General features: G+C 41.0%; 1 protein-coding gene across 3 annotated transcripts in view; it reads left to right on the plus strand.

Annotated features, from left to right (window-relative positions):
• Nucleotides 1-1138: 1138 nt before the first annotated feature.
• LOC114437885 (guanine nucleotide-binding protein G(o) subunit alpha) overlaps nucleotides 1139-21217 on the plus strand; it is a 65595-nt gene continuing 45516 nt past the window's right edge. For all 3 annotated transcript variants that reach the window (XM_028408822.1, XM_028408821.1, XM_028408820.1), the window contains exons 1-3: nucleotides 1139-1850; nucleotides 2655-2697; nucleotides 16468-16609. In XM_028408822.1, the coding sequence (XP_028264623.1) occupies nucleotides 1733-1850; nucleotides 2655-2697; nucleotides 16468-16609 (303 nt within the window). In that variant the 5' untranslated portion in view covers nucleotides 1139-1732. The remainder of the gene's footprint in view (nucleotides 1851-2654; nucleotides 2698-16467; nucleotides 16610-21217) is intronic.

Below are 21217 nucleotides of genomic sequence, written 5' to 3' on the forward strand. Positions count from 1 at the left end.
TGAACTTGTGTGTTTGCTTGGAAATATCATAAAATACATTATATGTGAGCACAGAGTGGAAGCAAAGCAAACAGATGTAAAGGTCTTAACCTCCTGAGGGTGGAGGTACAGTCACAGTTGTGTTGAAGGTACACATTGGCAGGTTCCTCCACAGCATTTATGCATAACAAATCCCTGACACATGGAGATGAATTAAAATTCATCTCGTGAATTTTACATCTCCATATTTTGTTGCATTAATTCATGTTAAATAAATGTTTTATTTCCCACTATAGCTAAGGCAAACCATCATTGTTTTTTCAGGTCAGTGTGATGAGTGTGTTGGTGACGGACATATTATCAGCACTATCAATCGTAAAGAATGGATCCATTTGCACATATGACGATTGTATGGATGCTGACACACAATCAAAAGACCTGACGGAGCCGCTGCCTCCCCCCACTGTCTCACACTGAAGACCTTAAAATGACCAGTGTCTTGTATCTGGCACCCACTAGTAGTCTTATCTTTATAGTGCATGACAAATGGGATGTTCAGAATGGGACTCGACACCATGGTAGCCAAAATGGAGGAGAGTGATGGGGCAATTTTTGCCTTATAAAGCATGTATAATATAGTGAAATAGTCAGTTATAACCAAAACTTACTAAACTTAACGTAGCATTGATGGCTGACAGAGGACACAAACTCCAGCCTCTTAGGTGAAAGTCAGGGGCAAACAGAGCATCCACCTTCCCCTCCACACCTTCTATGGATGTATGTGTGCCAACCACACTGCCAGATGTGCTGTCCAAGCTGAAAACATGATCATCTGTTGTTTTTATGAAGACCTACAGGTAAAAAACACAGCTGATGGTGTTTGCAGTGGCACTGAGCCTCCTCCATGTTTCAGCACATCTTTACATGAACTCTGCATTTATGTTGGTTACCATAACATAAATGCAGAATGAAGAGGACAAAGCTACCACACCTAAATCTCTGCTAACCCCGAGCCCTGCTGTCTAAAGTTTTCCACTCTGGTACCCGCCTATATAAGAGTGCACCACCAGGCCGCGCCACTGGGAGTATGGACGCTCTCTCTCTCTCTCTCTCTCTCTCTCTCTCGCACACATTTTTTTTACTGTTCTGACGTCAGCAACCTGCAATTGCACGAATGAACTAACAGAGGACCGAGCCCCTACCGGAGCTACCGGGAGGCAGTAGTGTTACAGAGCGAGTCCCAGCCGCCCGCCCCGGAGGAGCCAAACGGAGGAAGGTCCACTGTGAGCCACCGTGAGAACCGAGCGATGCGAGCGCAGCTCACCGCCGCCCAGTAAAGCAGACATATAGTGACGAGTGGAGAAGAAGGAGGGAACCGTTATCGTGAAGAGACCGGACAGTCCGCCGACAACAGGCTTGAGAAACGACCAGCTTGCAGAGGCTGCATCGAGTTGTTTTTGCGCCGTGGAACAAACCGAGTGGAGCCCTGATTTAAATGCTTTAACGGTGCCTCAATCCCCGGTTTGAGAGAGAAAGAGAGAGAGAGAGAAAGAGAGGGAGGGAGCTGCCCAGAGAAGAAACAGAGGGATCATAGAAGGATCGAAGGTATAGAACAGAAAAGGAGGAAATTAACCCCCCAAAAAACGGATTTGCAATCTGTTTCCACGCACACGTTTCATCTGTCCACCTATTTATTGCGTTTTCTTCCGTGGATCCCGGTACCGGTAACGCTATCAAGCTGTGTTCTTTAACCATGGGATGTACTCTGAGCGCAGAGGAGAGGGCGGCTCTGGACCGGAGCAAAGCCATCGAGAAAAACCTCAAGGAGGACGGTCTGACCGCGGCCAAAGATGTTAAACTGCTGCTGCTCGGTAAGAGACGCTGGGTACATTCCCATCAGAAGGGCTGGTAGAGCCAGAGACATGGGAGGCTGGAGGCAGCTGAAAGGTGTGGTGTGTGTGGGGGGGGGGGGGGAGGAAGGAAATGATCAGCGCTGAGGATGTGTTGGAAATGCAATTAAATCTGGTGTAAAACAAAACATGAACACATAAAAAAACTCACATGAACGAACGAAAAGTGTAGAATTCTTTAATTGTTCTCATCATTTTTATTAAAACACATTTAACCACCTGCTGTAAGATCTATTAATACTGTCAGGTAGGAAAACCGTCATAGAAAAACCGTCAGTAGTGGTCGGTAGAAGCTGGAGGCTCCACCAGTGATGGTAACTGCAGATGGATGCCAGAAAAATGGCAGTATGCAGCAATGGAGGGCCCCGCACAGGCAGTGATGCTTCATTGGTGTGGGATGGGAGATTGATTCATTATCCTCTGCAGGAAATGAACCTTTAAGTATTGTGATTTATTTGACTACATAAGTTACAGGATGGAGGTTGGAATAAGCCAGTAAAAAAGGAGGTTGGGGAAGAAAGGGTGCAGCCACTTATACTCCATCCTTTTTATCTCCACCCAGCTGCTGCTGTTCTTATTCACGTAGGTTTTTAAGAGGCTGATTCTCTTTCTTCCTCTCTCACCACCCCCACCTCTCTCTCTGTCTCCATCTTCCTCTCTCTCTCTCTCTCTCTCTCTCTCACACACACACACACACACACACACACACACATACATACATACATACACCCTGTTTACGTTGTCTTCTTGTCTCTTATCCCTCAGGGGCTGGAGAGTCAGGGAAAAGCACCATCGTCAAACAGATGAAGTAAGTCTTAAATAAGCACGGTCTAATAAGCCTGTAGTGTGCATGTGTGTCCACTCACTCTTGCTTTATCTCTTACTCATTTTACATTCTATCAAAAGAAAAAAAAAATCTGAGCCTATTGTACCCCTCCCCAACCTTAAGCCCTGGCCCTGCCCAACATGCGACCAAACGACACTCTTTCAACCCTTGTCAGACTAAAGCTGCTCATGCATAGAAGGTCATGGGGGGTTGCAGTGATTTGATGTGCTGTTACATACAGTAGCAGTATATTTGGACATAGAAAATGTGCAACTTATATCAGTTTTTATTTTTATTTATTTATTATTACAGCTTTTCTTATTTACACAGGATTAGATTGTATAGACAAGTGAGAAATTCCTACCTTAAAGTGAATGTTAATCCCACTGTACTACCAACATAAGTATGCAGTAGAGTCTCTAATAGAGTGTAACTGTTTTTAATTAATCACCTGATTTGTTTCATCTATGGAAAGTTCAGCCTGTGAGACTTTTATTTTAACACTGTGTAGTGTCTTTGCTGTGCTGTTATCTGTGAAGGCTTACTTAAAACCAAAGGTCAATTGTATATAGCCACAGTACTCTAGTTTCACTCATGCAGAGACTGATCATGTACCTCTGCTACTTAGGAGAGTTTAGTGACTTAATTAAAGCTGGCTGATAATTTTTTTCTCCAATGGTATCGTTTAAATGTACTTACTGATACTTCTATAGGGACATAACTGTGGCACTCAGTGGAGAGCTTCTGGGAATCTTATCCTGAGTATTTTTGTATTTACCATATCACTGCAATAATCCCATAATATACCTATAGGATTTATAGTTCTTTAGCATGCAGCATATAGGCTGCTGTCATAACGTTATGGTTTTTCTTCAGTCTCCTGTGCTGCGTCATTTTATGGGCAGTCAAGTGCGTTTCAGCTGATAATAGGCTTTGATTGTGGTTGTATAGTGACATATCACATGAGCACATGATTCAGTGGTTCCAGATGAGCCTGTTTCTCAGCTGTTAATGGTCATTCCAGCAGCACAGCACGTTCTTCACACTGACTGACCAATGCTCCCAGTGGGTTCATTGAATATATACATAAAGTAACCATACATTGATTACACTGGGCTGTTATAAATCACACATATATGTGACTTGCTGTCACAGGCTACTATGTTAATACCTTGCTGTGTTAGCCCATATAGATAAGCCTATAAAGGTAATACATATGCTGTAGGTGGTGACCATAAGTGTGACATACACATGCTATTACTGTGTAATAACTGTCCAATGCATTTACATGGTTGACAGAAACCTTTCATCTAGGTTATGTTGCATTCTTGAAACTGTTCCAGGCACGTCTCCATGTTTCTGTTGTCTGCTTCAGTCTGCAGGCATATTGTTGCTTATGGATAAGATGTTAAACTAGATCAGACACATTTAATACACTGCACATGCTCCTCAGGGGCCACCTATAGTTTCTGTTTAGAGAGCAGACTTATGCAATGCCTCCTTCGTAGTAAGACGTATTTGTGCTATGACGGACTTGTTATGGCCACTGGTTATGCTTTTAGGTACTTTTCTAAAAAATCACACGAAGCAGAACAAGAGCTTGAGCTGTGCTATGTAACAGTGCCCTGCCAGGGAAGCCTTTACGTTCCTGTTCAGAGGCACTCTGCTATTTCCGGAACCTCATCAGAGGGATGGAAAACCCTCACTGCATTTTCCTTCATAGTGCTTTGAACATCTGGGGCGCGCCCAAGTGACCAGTTGTGTGTTCCACTGTGTGTGTTTCTTTTGGAGAGGAAGAGGAACAGAGATGAGTGGATTAGATTTAGATTTAATGGTGTGTATATTGAGTTGCAGCGTGTGTCACAGCTGTGCCTGCAGTCTCAGTGAGGTGAAGGAGTCTATTACCGCTTTGTACAGTGGAAAAATACTGTGTATGTGCAACTGTGTCCACCTCACAGACCGTTGTTTCTGTCTGAGAAATGACTGTTGCATGTAGTCTCTCCAACCCTAGCCTGTCCTCATTTGATTGTTGCTTTCAGAGATGATGCAATCTCTGAGTGACAATAACTGACGAAGCACTGATAACATCTCTGCTGGGAGGACAGGTGCACGTCCATGTGTGTGTGTGTCTAAGAAGGGAGTGGATTACAGTTGTCAGGGTGTGAAGCTTGAACATAGTCCAGTTCAAGGCTACATTGGTAGGACATGGATGGTGGATCAGTAAAGAGTGAATGCTTGACTGAGCAGAGAGTTGTTCTAAACGTGTGAATTACGGGATTGTGTGTCTTTGTGTACATTTATGTTAAAATCGATCAAGTGAGTATGATATTTGTGCCAAGGGACTTGGTCATGTGTGAACAACATATCTATTTTGTGCAGTGTGTGTGTGTGTGTGTGTGTTTGTAGGAGTCACCATCTGTTTATGGAGCCTGTGTGTGTGTTTAGACGTGTGCAAAGGTTCTCTCACTGACCAGCTGGCAAACTGACCTCTGCAGCAGTGCTTAGTGTGTGTGTGTGAGAGAGAGTTTGTGAGAAAAGTAGTTTAATGTAAGAATATTTTCATAGAGTTTAGCAGGGCTAAGGAAGCTTATGTTAGGCACCGCCACTAAAAAAAAGTAGAAGTTCTTCCTTCCAGTGATTGGTTTAAGTGCAGTACACACCCACTTTCATGTTGTGTGTGGGCTGTTTGTGTGCTTCCATTAAAGGCTGCTTCTTCAAGGATAAACCTCAGAAACAAATGTAATTGTACCAGGAAAGGAATTAATTATTCCTGCACATGCTCTGAAGACACACAATTTTTTTGTTTGTTTTTTGTTTAGGTTTACTAATTAGTACAAGTCACGAAACTCACAAGCCACAAAACAAACAAATTACATTTTTCAGTGTCCACTTGGTGAATTAAGCGTTTTGTTGGATTAGAAGCTGTGTTCACGATTCACTACATTTTGTAATGTAGCTTAGATTTTGGAGTGTGCTGCTGTTACAGATGTAGTTTTTGTAGCTAGGAGAAAAACAGGAATCTGGCCAGGAAGATATGTTTCTTTTTTAAATATTCAAAGCTGGAAGCCTGAAGCTTGGCTTTATTTATTCTACTCGGATGCAGCACAACTTTTTTTTATTTTGTGAGAAATTAAGATGATGTGACACTAAAAATAGCAAAATGGCGCCAACAACACGTTTTTTTTTTCTCATTACTGATAATAAAATATGCATTGTGCAGTTTGCGTGAGAATAAGACTGCTTGGTCTGAAACTGTTATAACCATCTCATATAAATAACAGTATATGAATAAAGTCAGTCAAATACAATAAGAATGTGCATTTTATATTTACTCATATTAACAGTTATTAAAACGATTAATTTCAAACTAAAATAATTACAGTGTATACATTACAATACACAGAGTGGAAGTTATGTAATAGCTCTGGAGGCAGTTCCTATAATAATGGCATCACTGACTTTGTAGGAAACTAACTCGTTACAAATAAGTGTTACAATGTTTTACAAACAGACCCACAGAGAATTTTCCTAACATGAGGAAGTGAGCAGACAAAGGAGCCTTTCATGAGATCTATTTATACTTTATTAAATCTCCGGGAAAGGTTTCTTCTAATCATTAACAGTCTACAGCCCATATAAAACTATATCACGTGTGAAAGCCTTTAGCCTTGATGACAGTGAAGTTTTGTTTAGCCTGACACTATATACCGGGTTTTGAAAGCTTTTTATTAGCTCAAAAGGCCGCACACCTCTCTGAACCTATCAGAGGCAGCCGTCCATGACACCAAATATACAGAGAAAATCAACTGTCCTTGTACTGACGACTACATTTTTGGTTGTTTGGCTCGCTGAAGAAGATGCCCCATTGCTGTAGCATTTTAATTTAGGGAAAGAAACCAGCTCAGTCAGCCACTTGCTTTTTGTGTGTATTACATAAAATACATCCTATTCTATTCTGTATTTTCCTCCTTTCCTTTATCACAAGGTTTTCACATACAGGGTATATGTGTCCTGCTGACATGATCGGAGGCGACCGGCCGAAGGGAGAACAAACGCTGTCCATCCCTCACGGCTGCACTGCTTCCCACAGCCTGTTCCCACCGTGTGTGTGTGTGGTTTCCCTCTAGAACAGGAGATAATTAGGTTTAAGCCTCAGAAGAGGCGAATGAAAGGGGGAAGGGGGAAAAAATGGAGGAAAAAAAGGTGGTGGTGTTTTGTGCAGAGAGGCAAAAGGGAGGGGGTTTATAGATGTAGAAAGACAGAAAGGGAGATTTAATGAAGTAAAATAAATGTCCAGTGCACAGAAAGAAAGAAAAGAGAAAAGATCAATCTGCAAGGATGGAGAGAACTGACCACACTAGACAAAATAGGAAGTTTATCAAAGTGGCGGAAAAAAAAGAGGAGAAGGAGAAGGAGAAGGGAGCTCCCAGCTGGAGCAACCAGGAGAATTCAATTGTTTTTTGAAAGGAGGGTAAAGTGATGTGGGAGTGTGAAAAGACAGACGAGAGGACAGGAGAGGGTGAAGCAAGATATGAGGAGGGAGGCTGAGTGTGAATGAGGCTGGGGAGGTAAGAGGAGGTAACTGAACAAAAGACGAGAGACTGGCAAGTGAAAGAACATTCTCACTTATTAAGCAAGCCAGAGGAAGTGACAAAGAGAGGCTAGAACAGGGCTGTCAAGGACAGAGAGCAAAGGGCACTTCTCCCCTGGACTCTGTTCTCCTTGATAATTATTAGCCATCTTTACCTCAGATGGTTAGACACAAGGAGGGAAAATGGAAAACACAAAAAAGGAAAAAGAAAGAAAAAGGTGGGGTGGTAAGAGAGCAGGAAACTCATGTTGGCACCAACTCAAGTCAAGCATGAAGAGACAGTCTGTAACTGGTCATCTGAAACAGTCCATCAGCCAGATAGTCATCCTGCATTGGTTAAATAAAGATGTGGGCGTGTTCATCACCGGAATGATTTGATTGGCTGCCTCAGTAAGCGGTGAACTAACAGTAAGGCATCGTTATAGCTGTGTTTGTAGGTGTGCATGTGCTTACTAGCACGTCCTAGGAGTATTTGAGACCTGTATGTGTTTGAATTTAATTTGCATGTTGTAAATAGGCAAATTTAATGTCAAGTAATAAAACTGTATTAATAAACACAGTCGCACAAAAGTGCACTTACTTTCTCAGATGTCTTCAACTTACCACGTTTAGTTTCTTTAGACACGCACACACAGTTTTTAGTCTAAACACTGCAAATTTACAAGTTTATTTATATTGCTATATGTATGTATGTATGTATGTATGTATGTATGATCGCTCAATACCACCAACAGTGCACCTGTTTTCATTGATATCTGTCCAATGATTGATTCATAATTTATTGCATATTTGTTTAGAGAATAAATGACCCTTCATGTAAGCTCTAATACCTGGATTCTAGAACAGTCTTTCATCAGCAGCAGCTTACTTAAAGGTTGTCTTGAAACTAAAGCCAAAACACACATCAGCTAACAGTTTTACGACATCAGTCTGACCTCCACAGAAAAGGAAACTAGCAGGCTGTTTGGTAGGGACAGACCAAACACAGAAGAATGAACGCTCTGTTTAGTCCCATGGCTTCAGTTGTTATCATCCCAGATAATATCTTGTCAAACAAAACACCACCACAGAGGCAAATCAGCACACACACACCCTTTTTGTCTTTGCTTTCAAACATGTGGTTACAGCCAGACAACCAAGGTTCTTTGCTTCAAACCTATAAACTCTAATATACAAAAATGCACCTGTCCATTCATATGTGTTTGAATATGAGCATAAATACCACCATTTAAAATGCTGTTACAATGGAAACATCTGTATCTATACTTTTTTTGGTAAAAATGTCAAATAACATTTAATGGAAATACATACAATACATACAATACATTTTTCTGCCTACTTGAAGTATTTGAAGTATTTGCTAGGCACTAAAGACAGGCTCGGTCATTGTTACATCATTTTGTAGAGCTAATACTGCCCCTGCATTGACATAGAAGTGGTGGGGCTGTACATCAATGCAGGACAATTCACTGCTTTATTTCCTTATTTCTCTTCCATTGTTAAGAAGCTGCCATGTAGTGGATCCAAAAAAATCCCTCTGAAATGCAGTGGAGTAGTGTGGTGTAGCTCAGCTTGTTTCGATTAGATACTGAGCTGCCATAGCTCACAGTTCTCAGGTCAGGATTGATGCTACCTGCCAATTATCACACAGCTGCTTTTTCTGGGGAAAGAAGACCATATTTGCTTTAATCTCGCTCAGAACTTTCCTTCTCCTTTTCCTCTGTTGCCTTTTTATTAGAGGCTGTTTTACTCTGCTGTGAGTTGTATGAGACCAGCTCAGTATAACTGTGTGTGTGGTCCACGCGCTAATCAGGGCTTTTTATAAAAAAAAAAAAAACAGAGGTCTTTGTGTGTGTGTGTGTGCACCCCATACACATTTGAGAGTGTGTTTTCTTTCTGTGTGATGTGGTTGTGTTAATGGTGTTTGTGCAGTAGACCTATTTGGCAGATTTCGTGTCAGTTCAGCGCACTGGGAGACAATGGAGTCTTGTTACAGTGACCGCACTCAGCTGATACAAAGTCAGCTGATGGTGACCATGGCTGTGGTTGAAGCTAGAAGCTAGAGTGTGTTTGAAAGCATGCCTGTTTTTTGTCGCTGCATCACACCTAACTAAGGAAATAAAACCCCTCTACATAATAATACTTTTCTGTCAGGCACCTCTGTAATACTTAGCCTAGTTTTTTTTTACTGTGCTTTCCTTACCTTAACCCAGAGAGGCCCAGTAATATTATCACCATGTCAGTGTAGGTCTGATAAAGATGATGCCTGCAGTGACTCCTGTGTGTTGGTCTTAGGAGGAGCCACACATCTGCCAATGTACACTAACTTACTTACACTAATGTAATTACCCATCTTTATATGTTAAATCCACTACTGCAGTGACTTTATTTTCTCTGCAATTAGGCGGACAAAATATTTGCATATAGGCTATTGACATTGGCATCTGCGACTGGCCAATATAGGTTTATTGGCAAATATCCAATATCATGCATCTCTATCGCACAACACCTCTGCACACAGATAGCTTGTTTCATAGGAAATAAAAACAAACACAACAATCATCCCTACAGCCAAGTCAGAGTGGCTTTGAGCTAAATGCTAATATTAGCATTTAACTTTTGTTTGACCTCTTTCGAATAAATATGCTTAGTTTTCTTCTAGTAAGACAAACAGTTGCTCCTCATTCAGGTCTGGCTCTGGATTTTCTTGGTTGCCTTAAAGTAGGTAATTAATATTGACACAGGAGAGGACGGGATCTCTGAATAATTACATTTTAATGCTGTATCCGAGGTTTCCGGATTAAGAGGTGTCCCTCTTTCTCTCTGTCTCATTTTCTTTGTAAGGAGGACTCATCACTCTTGCAATGACGTAAACTGCCTTATGGTGGCTGCAATACTAACATTAACAACAGCTTCTGGACCAACCGCTTCCCATAATTGTACTGAGAACTAGAAATGCAGTCACATTATGTGTCTTTAATTATCGGTGATAATAAATCATAATTATTTCCACCTAGCCTTTTCCTTGTAGGTTCTCTGCCAACAGTGACTGCAAACTTCAGATTTTAGGACTAACAAGGTCTGTGGTTAGCAGCTGATATAAAAGACTGGTATGTGGACAAGAAATGACCTAAATCAAACTGAGAAGTGCAAAAAATGCAAGAGAAGGAAAATCTGTACAGGTGGCTGGTGAACTGGCAGAATTCCCAGGAAACAGATGAATAAAACTTTCACAGTATGCTAAAAGTTAGATGGCTTGTGGGCGTCTCCCGGATCTGTTGAATATGCAGCATTTGGTTTGGGTCACGAGCAATCAGTGCAGTTTTCACCAGTTCAACCTCTGTGTCGGTGTATATATTGCACATGTGACTGTTAAAATACAGCATCAGATGAGTCAGCAAGCTAATTATCTATTACATTATCCACATATGCCTCTGAATGTCAGCGAATTTGCACCAGTGGCCAGCCAGCAAAAATATGCACAGGCATATGTTTACATTTTGTTCATTGATTTTAACAGTGTATTGATATCTAATTATGAAAGAGAAGAAGGTCAAAGTGGAGATACATGTAAGTTACAAAGGTGCCATTAAAATGCTCCTAAAAAGGGGGAAAATTTACAAATTGAAGGTGTATTCATGTCTTTGCTGCAGTGTTCTGGGTGTGACTCTTTGTGAGGCTGTTGTTGCCTAACTGTTAATTAGGCAACGGTTATGACACTGCACTTTGCAACTGTAACACTAAAAGCTTTGCCAGGTAAGCACCTGTGTGGTTGTGTGCTTTTAGTGTGTGTGTGTGTGTGTGTGTGTGTGTGTGTGTGTTTGCATTTGTAGTTCCCTGTAGATATCAGTCACTGGGGAGGGAGATAGTGTGTTTTGCATCAATGCTGTGTTTTTAATTAATAGTTAATTGCAAATGGAAAATGAAAGGAAGCAGGAAGCAGGAGGACAGGAGTAAAAAAGGCAGAAATAATTAGGAATCAGGAGTGAGAAGTGTAGAAACAGGACATGACAGCGAGTGGAAGGAGCAGACAGCAAGTACGATGTTGGGAGGAAACATACATGGAGACAAGGAGAGAGGGAGGATACAGGAATAAGGGATGAAAGAGGACTTGGCAGAGGAGAGAGGCAGATAGAGATAACAGGTGACAGTGAAACAGAGAGATAATGGCAGACAGATTTAATGAGGCCTCCCTAGATGTAATACTGAACTGTAATTATTCTGCTCTCCTGTCTGCCTGGGTTTACTTGCATGTGTGTGCAGCTCCAAACATCCCTTCTGAACGAGTGTGAAGCAGACTGTGTCCCTTGGCAGCACAACTCTCCATCAGCACATGACCAAAGCTGGAGCCATGAGGGCTCCTGCCCAGCAGTACAGAGATACACTGTTAGAGCAAACTACTGAGCAACTGTGGAAACGTGTAATCTTCCTGTCGTAAAAGGAATGATGCGATTCTCCATATTTGCCAGGGGACACGAGAGAGAGGCAATTTTATTTGACTATCCCCTTTCCTATTGTTTATTATTGCTCAAACCTACTCTGTTGAACACCTCTAATGTAGCACTGATTATTATTACTATACATTTTTTTTTATTATATTGTATTACAATAATATAATATTATTTTGAAGAATCACATACTGTATATGTGCCTGTGTGTGTGTGTGAGAGAGAGAAATGTGTGCTCAGGTTGTTGGTGCTTGACCTCAAGGTGTGATGACAAGTGAGTGGAGCCAAATGATGGAGCAGCTGATGCCTCTATTTCACTGTGTGTGTGTCAGAGTGGGGGCTGTATTACTGACACCTTCAGTTATTTATAGCATTTTTTTTCTGTTTATCTCCTTTTGTCATGCCCATTATCACACGTCACATTTACATCCTTCTCCGCTCTTTGCACTTGCTCTAGCATTCACCTAGGCACTCACTATCACACACAGACGTTATGTGAGCAGCTCTTGTGGGTCGTGTTGACAGCAGTTGGTCAGCGTGCACTTTGTCACGACCAAGGGCTCTGCTGACCACAAAGTGGATGTGCAGCGTAGTGATAAAAGGAACCTGTGTGTGTGTGTGGCTGTGTGCAGTTGGGTCAGGATAAACAGTGGTCTCTAGGAACAATGCAGGGCCGAGATAAAGACCTTATTGTACAGCACGGTGTGTGGGTTTTGTGGTTGTGTGTGTTCACATAAGTAGGTGTGAGGATAAAAAAAATGAGTGTGGGGGATAATGGGAGACAGAAAGGAGAGAGGCAGACATGTTGTGTGTGATACAATTTATGTGTGTATGTGATTCTCCTTCCAGTCAAGTGTGTCATTTTAATCCATTTTAATCCTCAAAACACTGAATGATACTTTTGCACTTTGAAAGAATGATGACTACCTGATTTAAATATTTAGTTTGTATTTTTTTTTAACTTCTGGATCCACATTATTAGTGTATTATCACAGACAATCAAATGGCAACCGGCACTTCTAAAGAGACACATATTACATATAGTTCAGGGTTTCCCTTTCACATATGTAGCAGTGGGCAGCTGCTAAATAAATGCATTCTTACCTCCTGGAAATACTTAATGAGGTCGAGGTGAGGGGCCAGTGTAGTGCGTGCAGAAGAAGAACTGTTTATAGAATCAACAGAATTTGTAGAATTACATTGACTACATAGGGGAAGCAATGAATATAGTGAATTCCACAGACAATCGCCTGCTGTATTCACACATGAACGCAATTGTACATTGCATATATATTGCACATTATTTATTACAAAGACATTATGTCCAATCTGATTCAGTCAGACACACATACTCACATACAGCCTTGCTGGATGATGCCTAGGAGGATTTCAGCACTGCAGTGTCTTTAAAAGGACCACACAATCGTTTGCATAATAGCAATTTGTCTTTATGGTCTTCAAGATACTGAACTTCTGTACTCGTATGTTGCAATATCCAGTGTTTAGTTCCACATTACAGAGGAACTGCTGCAAGCACACTGTTTCAAAACCACTTTCGTTATTCACTGTTATTTAAAGACTATTGAGCTATTGAGCCTTGCTGAGAAACTTGATTAAAGAAATCACTGTTATCCCCTTCCTGTACTTCAGTGGCATATGGATCAGCAATGATATAATGACATCATCTCTGTCACGATGGTGACCACTAAGCTCCTTATCGATTGGAAATGGGTAATAGTCTTTAGTAGATAAAGTGGGTTGAGTTGGGTTCGGCTAACTAACTGAGTTACCTTTGAATTTAATACACACACACATTAGATCCTTATGGAGCAATAATGTTCAACACACATCAGAGCTGGCCTCACCAATAGACACCGAATGGTAGACTGCTAATGATGAATTTAGTGAGGCATCCTGTGAGTATTTAAATTTATATGTAAGGTTATAAAAATGTACCTAAATATAGAGAAAATGAAATACACCGATATTGAAACTGCAGTTGAACACCAGGTTGTAAAAGATCTGTAAAGTGATTATTGTTTGTGTGCTGACAGATGTCATTATATCAAACACCTGCCATTTTGGCCTCCAAAAATGGCAGCAACATAATGATATCATGGAATAATGTTGTGGTTAAATTGCCCATATGTCTGTCTCTCTGTCCATCTGTCTGGCTCAGTGTGAAACTAAACTATGTTTCAGGTCACTATGCAGATTATGCCAAAGCTACGTGAAACAGCACACATACATAACCAAAAAGACAACACACACACACACACACTGCTGACAGAAGGGCTTGGAGAGTGGGTAATGAGAAAAGGTCCTCATGCATGAAAGCTCACATCAGCAGGCCATCTAGCCACACACGTACTCACATAAAACAAGGAAGTAACACCTGTAATAGTACTTGCTACTTAAGTACAAGCTTTGCTCAGCTCTGTTCTCTGTATTTGTATTTTTGTCATTCTGTTTTGCTCTCTCTGACTTTACGTCTGGCTTTCTAGGAATATACTAATGCTTCCTGCTGTTTTTTTGCTGTGTTTTTTCATCAATCCTACCAAACTAATGTCTTCTGAACTTGGTCATAACTCACACATTAAGTTAAAAACATGGGCAGCCAATGTTGAATGATATTTAATAAACCTGGTCCTGTTTTGCACACATCACCGTCTTTCTTGGCATCTTCAGCTTGACATCATGTTTATGCAGAGTCTTTAGCATCCAATTAGGAGGTGTCCTTGCTTCACCGTTCTGGTGCAAAAAAAAGATGGAGGAGTTTTTTAAAAAAGTGTCTAGTTGGCAGCTCATTAGGACTGAACAAGAGAAGAGAGGAAAATCTTGCTAGGGCACTCAAAATTAAGAGAGAAGATGTGGAAATCTATTTGCTGCTGTGATGCAGAGGATATTGGTGCATTAGGCTCCTTACAGTATGTAGTGTTCCTGGACATGTAAGCTAATGTGCTCATCAAACATGTATGAATAAACCCATATCTCTGTCCTAGTTCCAGCGTATGGATCTGTGCTTTGGCCCTCTTTGTGAAAGTCACTGATGTAAATAGAAGTGGGGTGTATTTATGTAGGACTGGCAGGCTGCCGGATTGATCTGAAACATTACACTCCTTGGGACAGAGCTGTCCTCAAGACCACAAACACACTGAGACACACAACATAAATATATGCAGTTACACCAACAAAGATAAACCAGCATACACATGTGCAATATGGTGTATATAGTATACACTCAGGGCATTTTTTGTACATGCACATGGGTGTGTGTGTATGTATGTTTGTTATGGTAAAAAAAGTCACTTAAAGTGACTGAGTGCTTATTAAACAGTTTTAAAATGTGGTGTTGGTGCTTACCTCTCTTTAAATTTGTACCTTGATCGATTTTCTGGAAATTTTTATGAGCTTCTTAAGCGCCCTACATCAACAGGATGCTGTTCAGGTATTAAACTAACAAGACTGTGCACAGCACAAGTTAAAACTTCGTACACATGAGAAAAACACCCCTGATACTGTATGTCTGTGTGCTAAACACTGCATAAAGCTCAACCAGCAGCATCTTAGCGTAGCATAAACGTGGAAACAAATTGTTTCCATCCATTTAGTGTTTATGCTAAGCTAACTGGCTGCTGGCTCCAGCAGCCAATAATAGTGGTGCCAGTGGTTGCATCCTCTTTTGTCAATGAAGTGTCCAACTTTTACACTTTACTGCCACTGCAGCAATCCTTGATGTTTTTCTATAGCCCCCTTTCCTCTGCTCCATGTTTTTAAAACAGCTTTTTGTTGTCGGAGGAACACAAATGGAATTTTTGTGAACATTTTCCCCTGGGCTTGCTGTGTTTGTGTAACTTTCAATCAGTCGGTTATTTTGTGTTTATGTAAAAAAAGAAAGAACTCTTTAAATCACAGATTTCTGGAGGGATTCTAAATTTGAATAAATTGCCTCAAAAGTGAGGTTGGGTGACCTCCTCCTCAGCATTGAGTCAGACAGCATGTTATTTTTAAGATCTCTACTGGTGATTGATTGCCAAGCATGCAGGTGGCAGACAGGTCAGACAGTATTTCCTCCATCAAGAGCTGGTATGTCCATTGGCAAATCTCCATCAGGAGGGCAGAGCATCAATAAAAAGCATTTATACCACACAGACTGTGGGAAATGTGTAGCTAGATGGACCTGGTTTGATCTTGTGCAGGAGGCTTGTTCTCCCTGACTAATATGACCATTATATGTAGGGGTGTTGTCCATCTGCATTGCCTCACAGTGTTGCCCCAACCGGTATCTGTCTGTTTGTGTCACACACTTGTTTGTATTGTCCTGTCTGTTGTTCTTAGATGCCTATCTCCTTGCCATCTCTCTCTGTTAATGTTGTCTGATTTGTCATCATGTAGAGTGCAGTGTGTCTGTCTGTCTTTGTGTCTCTGTGTGAGCTACAGTGAAAGACATCATGGCATTTAAAACAGCAGAATAGCCTTCTGCGCGGCCTGTGTGCCTAAATGTCAGCTTGGCCCACTGGTTATGGACCTTCCTGTCCCTCCCTCTGCCACACTCACTCCTCCTCGGCATAAACTCTCTTCTAACTACCTATGTTTCCTTCCATCCCTTTTTCAAAACCTTCTTGAATGTAGTGGATATATAATGTTTGTATAAAACCACAACATACAGTACTTGACCCACTAACTAACAGCTCTGTGTTTGTGTGTGTCTAGGATCATCCACGAGGACGGTTTCTCTGGTGATGACGTAAAGCAGTACAAGCCTGTCGTTTACAGCAACACCATCCAATCTCTGGCTGCAATCGTCCGTGCCATGGATACACTGGGCCTGGAGTATGGAGACAAAGAACGCAAGGTCAGCACTTTTTTTTTTCTTTCGCACACACCCTTTGCCAAACACATCCTTCAGGTACATCAGAATCACATGCAGGCTTACTTTTTGACTTGCATACTCACTATCACTATCGAATTATTTTTAAGACCAAAATTATGAAGTGGTTAAGGCTAATTAAAGATGTTCAGTCGCGCACCAATTGCTCAGCCTTTAGTCCTGAATGCAGAAAGTAGCCACTGGATGGGTGCCATAAGAACTGATGGGGTTCACAGAGAGGCCACGCTGTGCCTTACACAGAGTTACTGTCTTTCAACCAAAGCACCAGGAGACCAGTTGTATCACACCAGATAAAGTATCTCTGTCAGCTGCCGTCCTTGCTCTGACCTGTTTAAACACATATTCCTGTATAATGATTGACAAAAAATCAAATTATTGTGATCACAGTGCCATAATTGTATTGACTCTGTTACAGTCAATGAAAGAAAATACTGCCATTAATATACACATTAGCCTGCCCTCCTGTGCAGTTGACTGTCTGACAATTATGTAATGCACTGTTGGTGGAAGGTGTTAAAGATCCATCAGACTTCTTTAACCCTGCTTTGTTATAGAGCACTGTGAGATGGTATTATAAATAATCTATTCAAAGGCCTTCAGGTGCAGCAGTATGGAAATATGGGGGATGTATACAGGACAATTCAGTATGCTCACAGGCATGCTCTTTACATAATGTGCTGATGGGTAAAGCAGTTTTAGTGCAGTTTTGACTGGTTATAAGAGTCCCTAGCAATCCACAACATACACGTGTTGATGATCAGCAAAGGCCATTTTATGAAAATATTTGTCAAATAAAAGGTCTTTATGGTTTACTGTATAGAGCCTTTCCCCGGAATACAAGCGTCAAATCTGACTGTGACTTTGTTATTGAGTGTCATCTCTTCAGCATCCTGGGTCTTTTATTTGATAAACTGTCTACACCCGCACTGATTCAGAGGCTAAAGGGAATGGCTGCCAAATAACCCTGCCATGCTTGTGCCAAAATTCCTTCATGCCATTCTAACTTAGTCCTGCTTCTAAGTCCTCTAAATCCTAAAGCATACAAGTTTAATATATGATACGCTAATTGAGGATTATAAATGTAATCCACAGAAGAGCATCAGATTTATCTCAGTATAGTGCAATAGGCCAAGGTTAATTAGGGATGTAAGGACCATCAGAACACAGTGTTGCTTTGCATCAGTGTGTGGGCTGCTTTTTGGTTTTATGATCCAAAATTCCCATTAAGCATAGGAATACAAGAAGTGATGTATTTATTACCCTTTTCATTTTTTTTTTGTTTTGCATCAAACTGTATTAGTCTGAGGAGTGTTCTTTGACAGAGTCTGAATATCAAACAGCCTTATGTGGGTTGCATGAGTCAGATGCTAAGAAGCATATACACAAACATGCTGCTGCCTGCTGGGTGCACTGCCTTGTCTTAGGTACCAAATTTCCTTGAGTATCAGAGGAAAAGAGGGTTTACTTCCCTCTCTCTCTGACAAACAACAGATACATATCATTGGCCATAACCTTATCCAAAGGCACAGTATATTTTTAATCACAATGAAGCCTTTGATACTCAGTGTGGAGGGCTGAAATAACAATACACCTATTGATTAGGAAATGATAGCTCTGTATGTGTGTGTGTGTGTGAGCTTGAGTATTTAATATATCTCGATACTGCATTTCTACACAGAGGTGAAAGGGAACAGCCTGAGGCAATGATGGCTTATTGTCACAGTAGAGAGTCACTTAAAGAGGCTGTGTTGTTTGAGGTTTTGAAGGTCAGAGGGCCCTTCTCTGTGTATCTGCACCTCTGTTCTAATGAACAGCATTGATGGGAGTTGGCCAAACAGATGACATGATGGTATAGTTGTGAACATCTCAAACTAATCAATATTTACATTTGAATATTCACCACTGTCTGTTCTTGTCAGCACAATATTAGTAACACCTTGAGGGGAATTTGTTTTTAAAGGTTCCATTTATATATGTTCCTTTAAGTTTTGAAGTCAAAGGTCAAGGTGAATTGGACTTCACAAAGCCCTTTTCATGTCATTACATGGCTTTTGAGGGCCATATCTGAGACCTGGAGGAAATGTCTTCAGATTTGGCACAAACATCCAGGTGGTATCAACAATGAACTAAATATTGATTTTAGGACCTTTGTCCATAGATTTAATATCCAAAATGTGTTTATTTTGAGCAAATAGTTTTAATTCAAAGGGTCAAAGGTCAACTTCACATTGTAATAATAAAAGTAAACCTTTCCTTTTCTTTCTAATTATGACCAAACATGGATAAACCTTTACTTGACTTGGACTACAGAGAAGACTACCTCTAGGTCGCACTGTTTCCCATTATATAGTAATAATAATAATATGGAAGGTATAAAATAAAATAAAAAATTATGTCTGATATGAAAGCCAAAAAGCAAAATAGGAAAAAAAGGAAGGAAAGTATGTTATTCAAGAGAGAATGGATGGACTATGACAGTGGACAAGAAGCAGAAAGGGAGACCAGACTGAGCTGTGTTTAAACTATACTCTACATGTGACTTCCCCACAGTGTAACCACAGGACTTTGAGACATCCTACTCACGCTAATAGAGGTTGAGGAGCATGCTTCAACATTGGACACATTTTCATACAGTATCTCTGTAAAAGAACAGATGTTTCCCACCTCGGTTCTTTTCTCTTATATTATGCTTTATCACGATCAGCTCCTCCTCTCCTACCTACCTTTTTTTTATCCTTTGCTCGTTCTCACCTCGTCTTCTGATGGCACCACCCATCTGTTTCCCTGGCCCTCACTAGTTGCTGTGGCAACCCACTGTTTTGCCTTGCTCTCAACACATTCCGCAAGCCTGTGTCCAAGGGCGGTGTGACACAGACACTTGCACACAAACATAACACATGCACACACTTTGATAGCAGGCTTGAAATAGACTGTGTGTTGTCACTGCTGTATGAATCTTTAAGCAGTTTTCACACTGGTTTTACGGGGAGAAGCTCTTAAAGCTGTGGTTGTGACTAGCTTACCTTCTGTCCCTAAAAGTGTCTTTTTTATTTTTTCATTGAAAGCTATTATAAAAAAGCAAAATGAGCTTTTACATGTGATAAGGCAGAGCATCTAAAGCCTTTGATGCAAGCTGTAACATGTTGTAGCGTTGTTGTCCAACTTGTTATATTACTATAAATGACAGTGTAGGTGCAATATGTGTGCCAGGAGGGCAACAATCACACAATCAAGAAAAAAAGGGCTACATATCAATACTACCTATACCAATACCTACCTATTCCTGTCAGGCTACAACTAGGGCTGCAACTAATGACTATTTCAATAGTCGACTAGTCATCGACTACCTTAATGACTAGTCGACTAATAGTTCAAGCCTCTAGTCACTGAGAAGCTATGGCATCTTGTTGCGCACTTGTGGCATATAAGCAGGGCTGTAGCTGCAGCGGACCTGTCCTCACTTGTAATTTATCTGATTCAAAATTCAAATTGTAGTTGTAGGGACTATTGTTGCGGGACATTTTGAGTTATGGGGGGTAAAAAAATACCTGCAGAACCCAGGTCACGGCCGGAGTAAAATGTGGAGGGTGTTTGTCGGAATCAAAATTTGGATACCACCCAACCCTAACTTGCGTGCCATGCGATGACGTCACTAACGACCCGTCGACTACTAAATTAGTCGACATAAATTTGTCGACGCATCGCTGCAGCCCTAGGCTACACTAATGCATATGTTGCATAATGGTGATAAGCAAATATTAGCCAATAATATCAGTGTGCTGCTAATAAATCCAGTTGCTGTGCAGTACTTTTGTCATGTGATCATATGAATTTGGGACTTCTGTCTACACACAAGTTAATTCTCAAGCCAGAGCTGGCCTTTCTCTCATCTCTGCTGTGCTGGTTATATAGATCTGCAATTTGGTCTCTTTCACTGATCCCTCTGAATAGCATCACTGGATCTTAAGACTCTCTTTTATCTGCGTGCCAGTGTGTGCTCTGGTGATGCATTGGCCTTAGGCTCCATTTTCTATATTGTAATTGCATCAGTGCATCTATACAGGGTTGGTGACATTACATTGTGTTTACGCAATCATGCTCAGCCTTATTTATTCAATGTCAGTGGGTCTGCTTGTAGAAGTGAATTTGGAGGGAGAACGGCACCAGTGGTAGACACACACACACACACACATTCTGTATATACATTCTGTATATTTGAAAAGTTGTTGCAAATACACTGCAACAAAAAAATATTTTAAATTTGTCAAATTGTCTTTGACTGTAAATATCATGTGGTGTGCTGATGCAGAGCTCTCACCTCACCTTTGTAGTTGTTATTGTTATACCTGATACAGGATTCAAGAGATGTAGGAGAAGATGGAGAGGAGGAAATTAAACATGCAGCTGCTGTTCACCCACAGAATGTACACACATGCACACACACTACTGACATCAGAAAAACACTTGCTGTCTCGATAGACTCTTGAAGGGAGTGAGGAGAGGAAGATAAGAGGGAAATGAAAAGAAGGATGAGATGAAGGGACAGGGAGAGAGAGAGAGAGAGAGCTGGCA

Source organism: Parambassis ranga, chromosome 6, assembly GCF_900634625.1.
Source record: "Parambassis ranga chromosome 6, fParRan2.1, whole genome shotgun sequence".
NCBI classification, from domain to species: domain Eukaryota; kingdom Metazoa; phylum Chordata; class Actinopteri; family Ambassidae; genus Parambassis; species Parambassis ranga.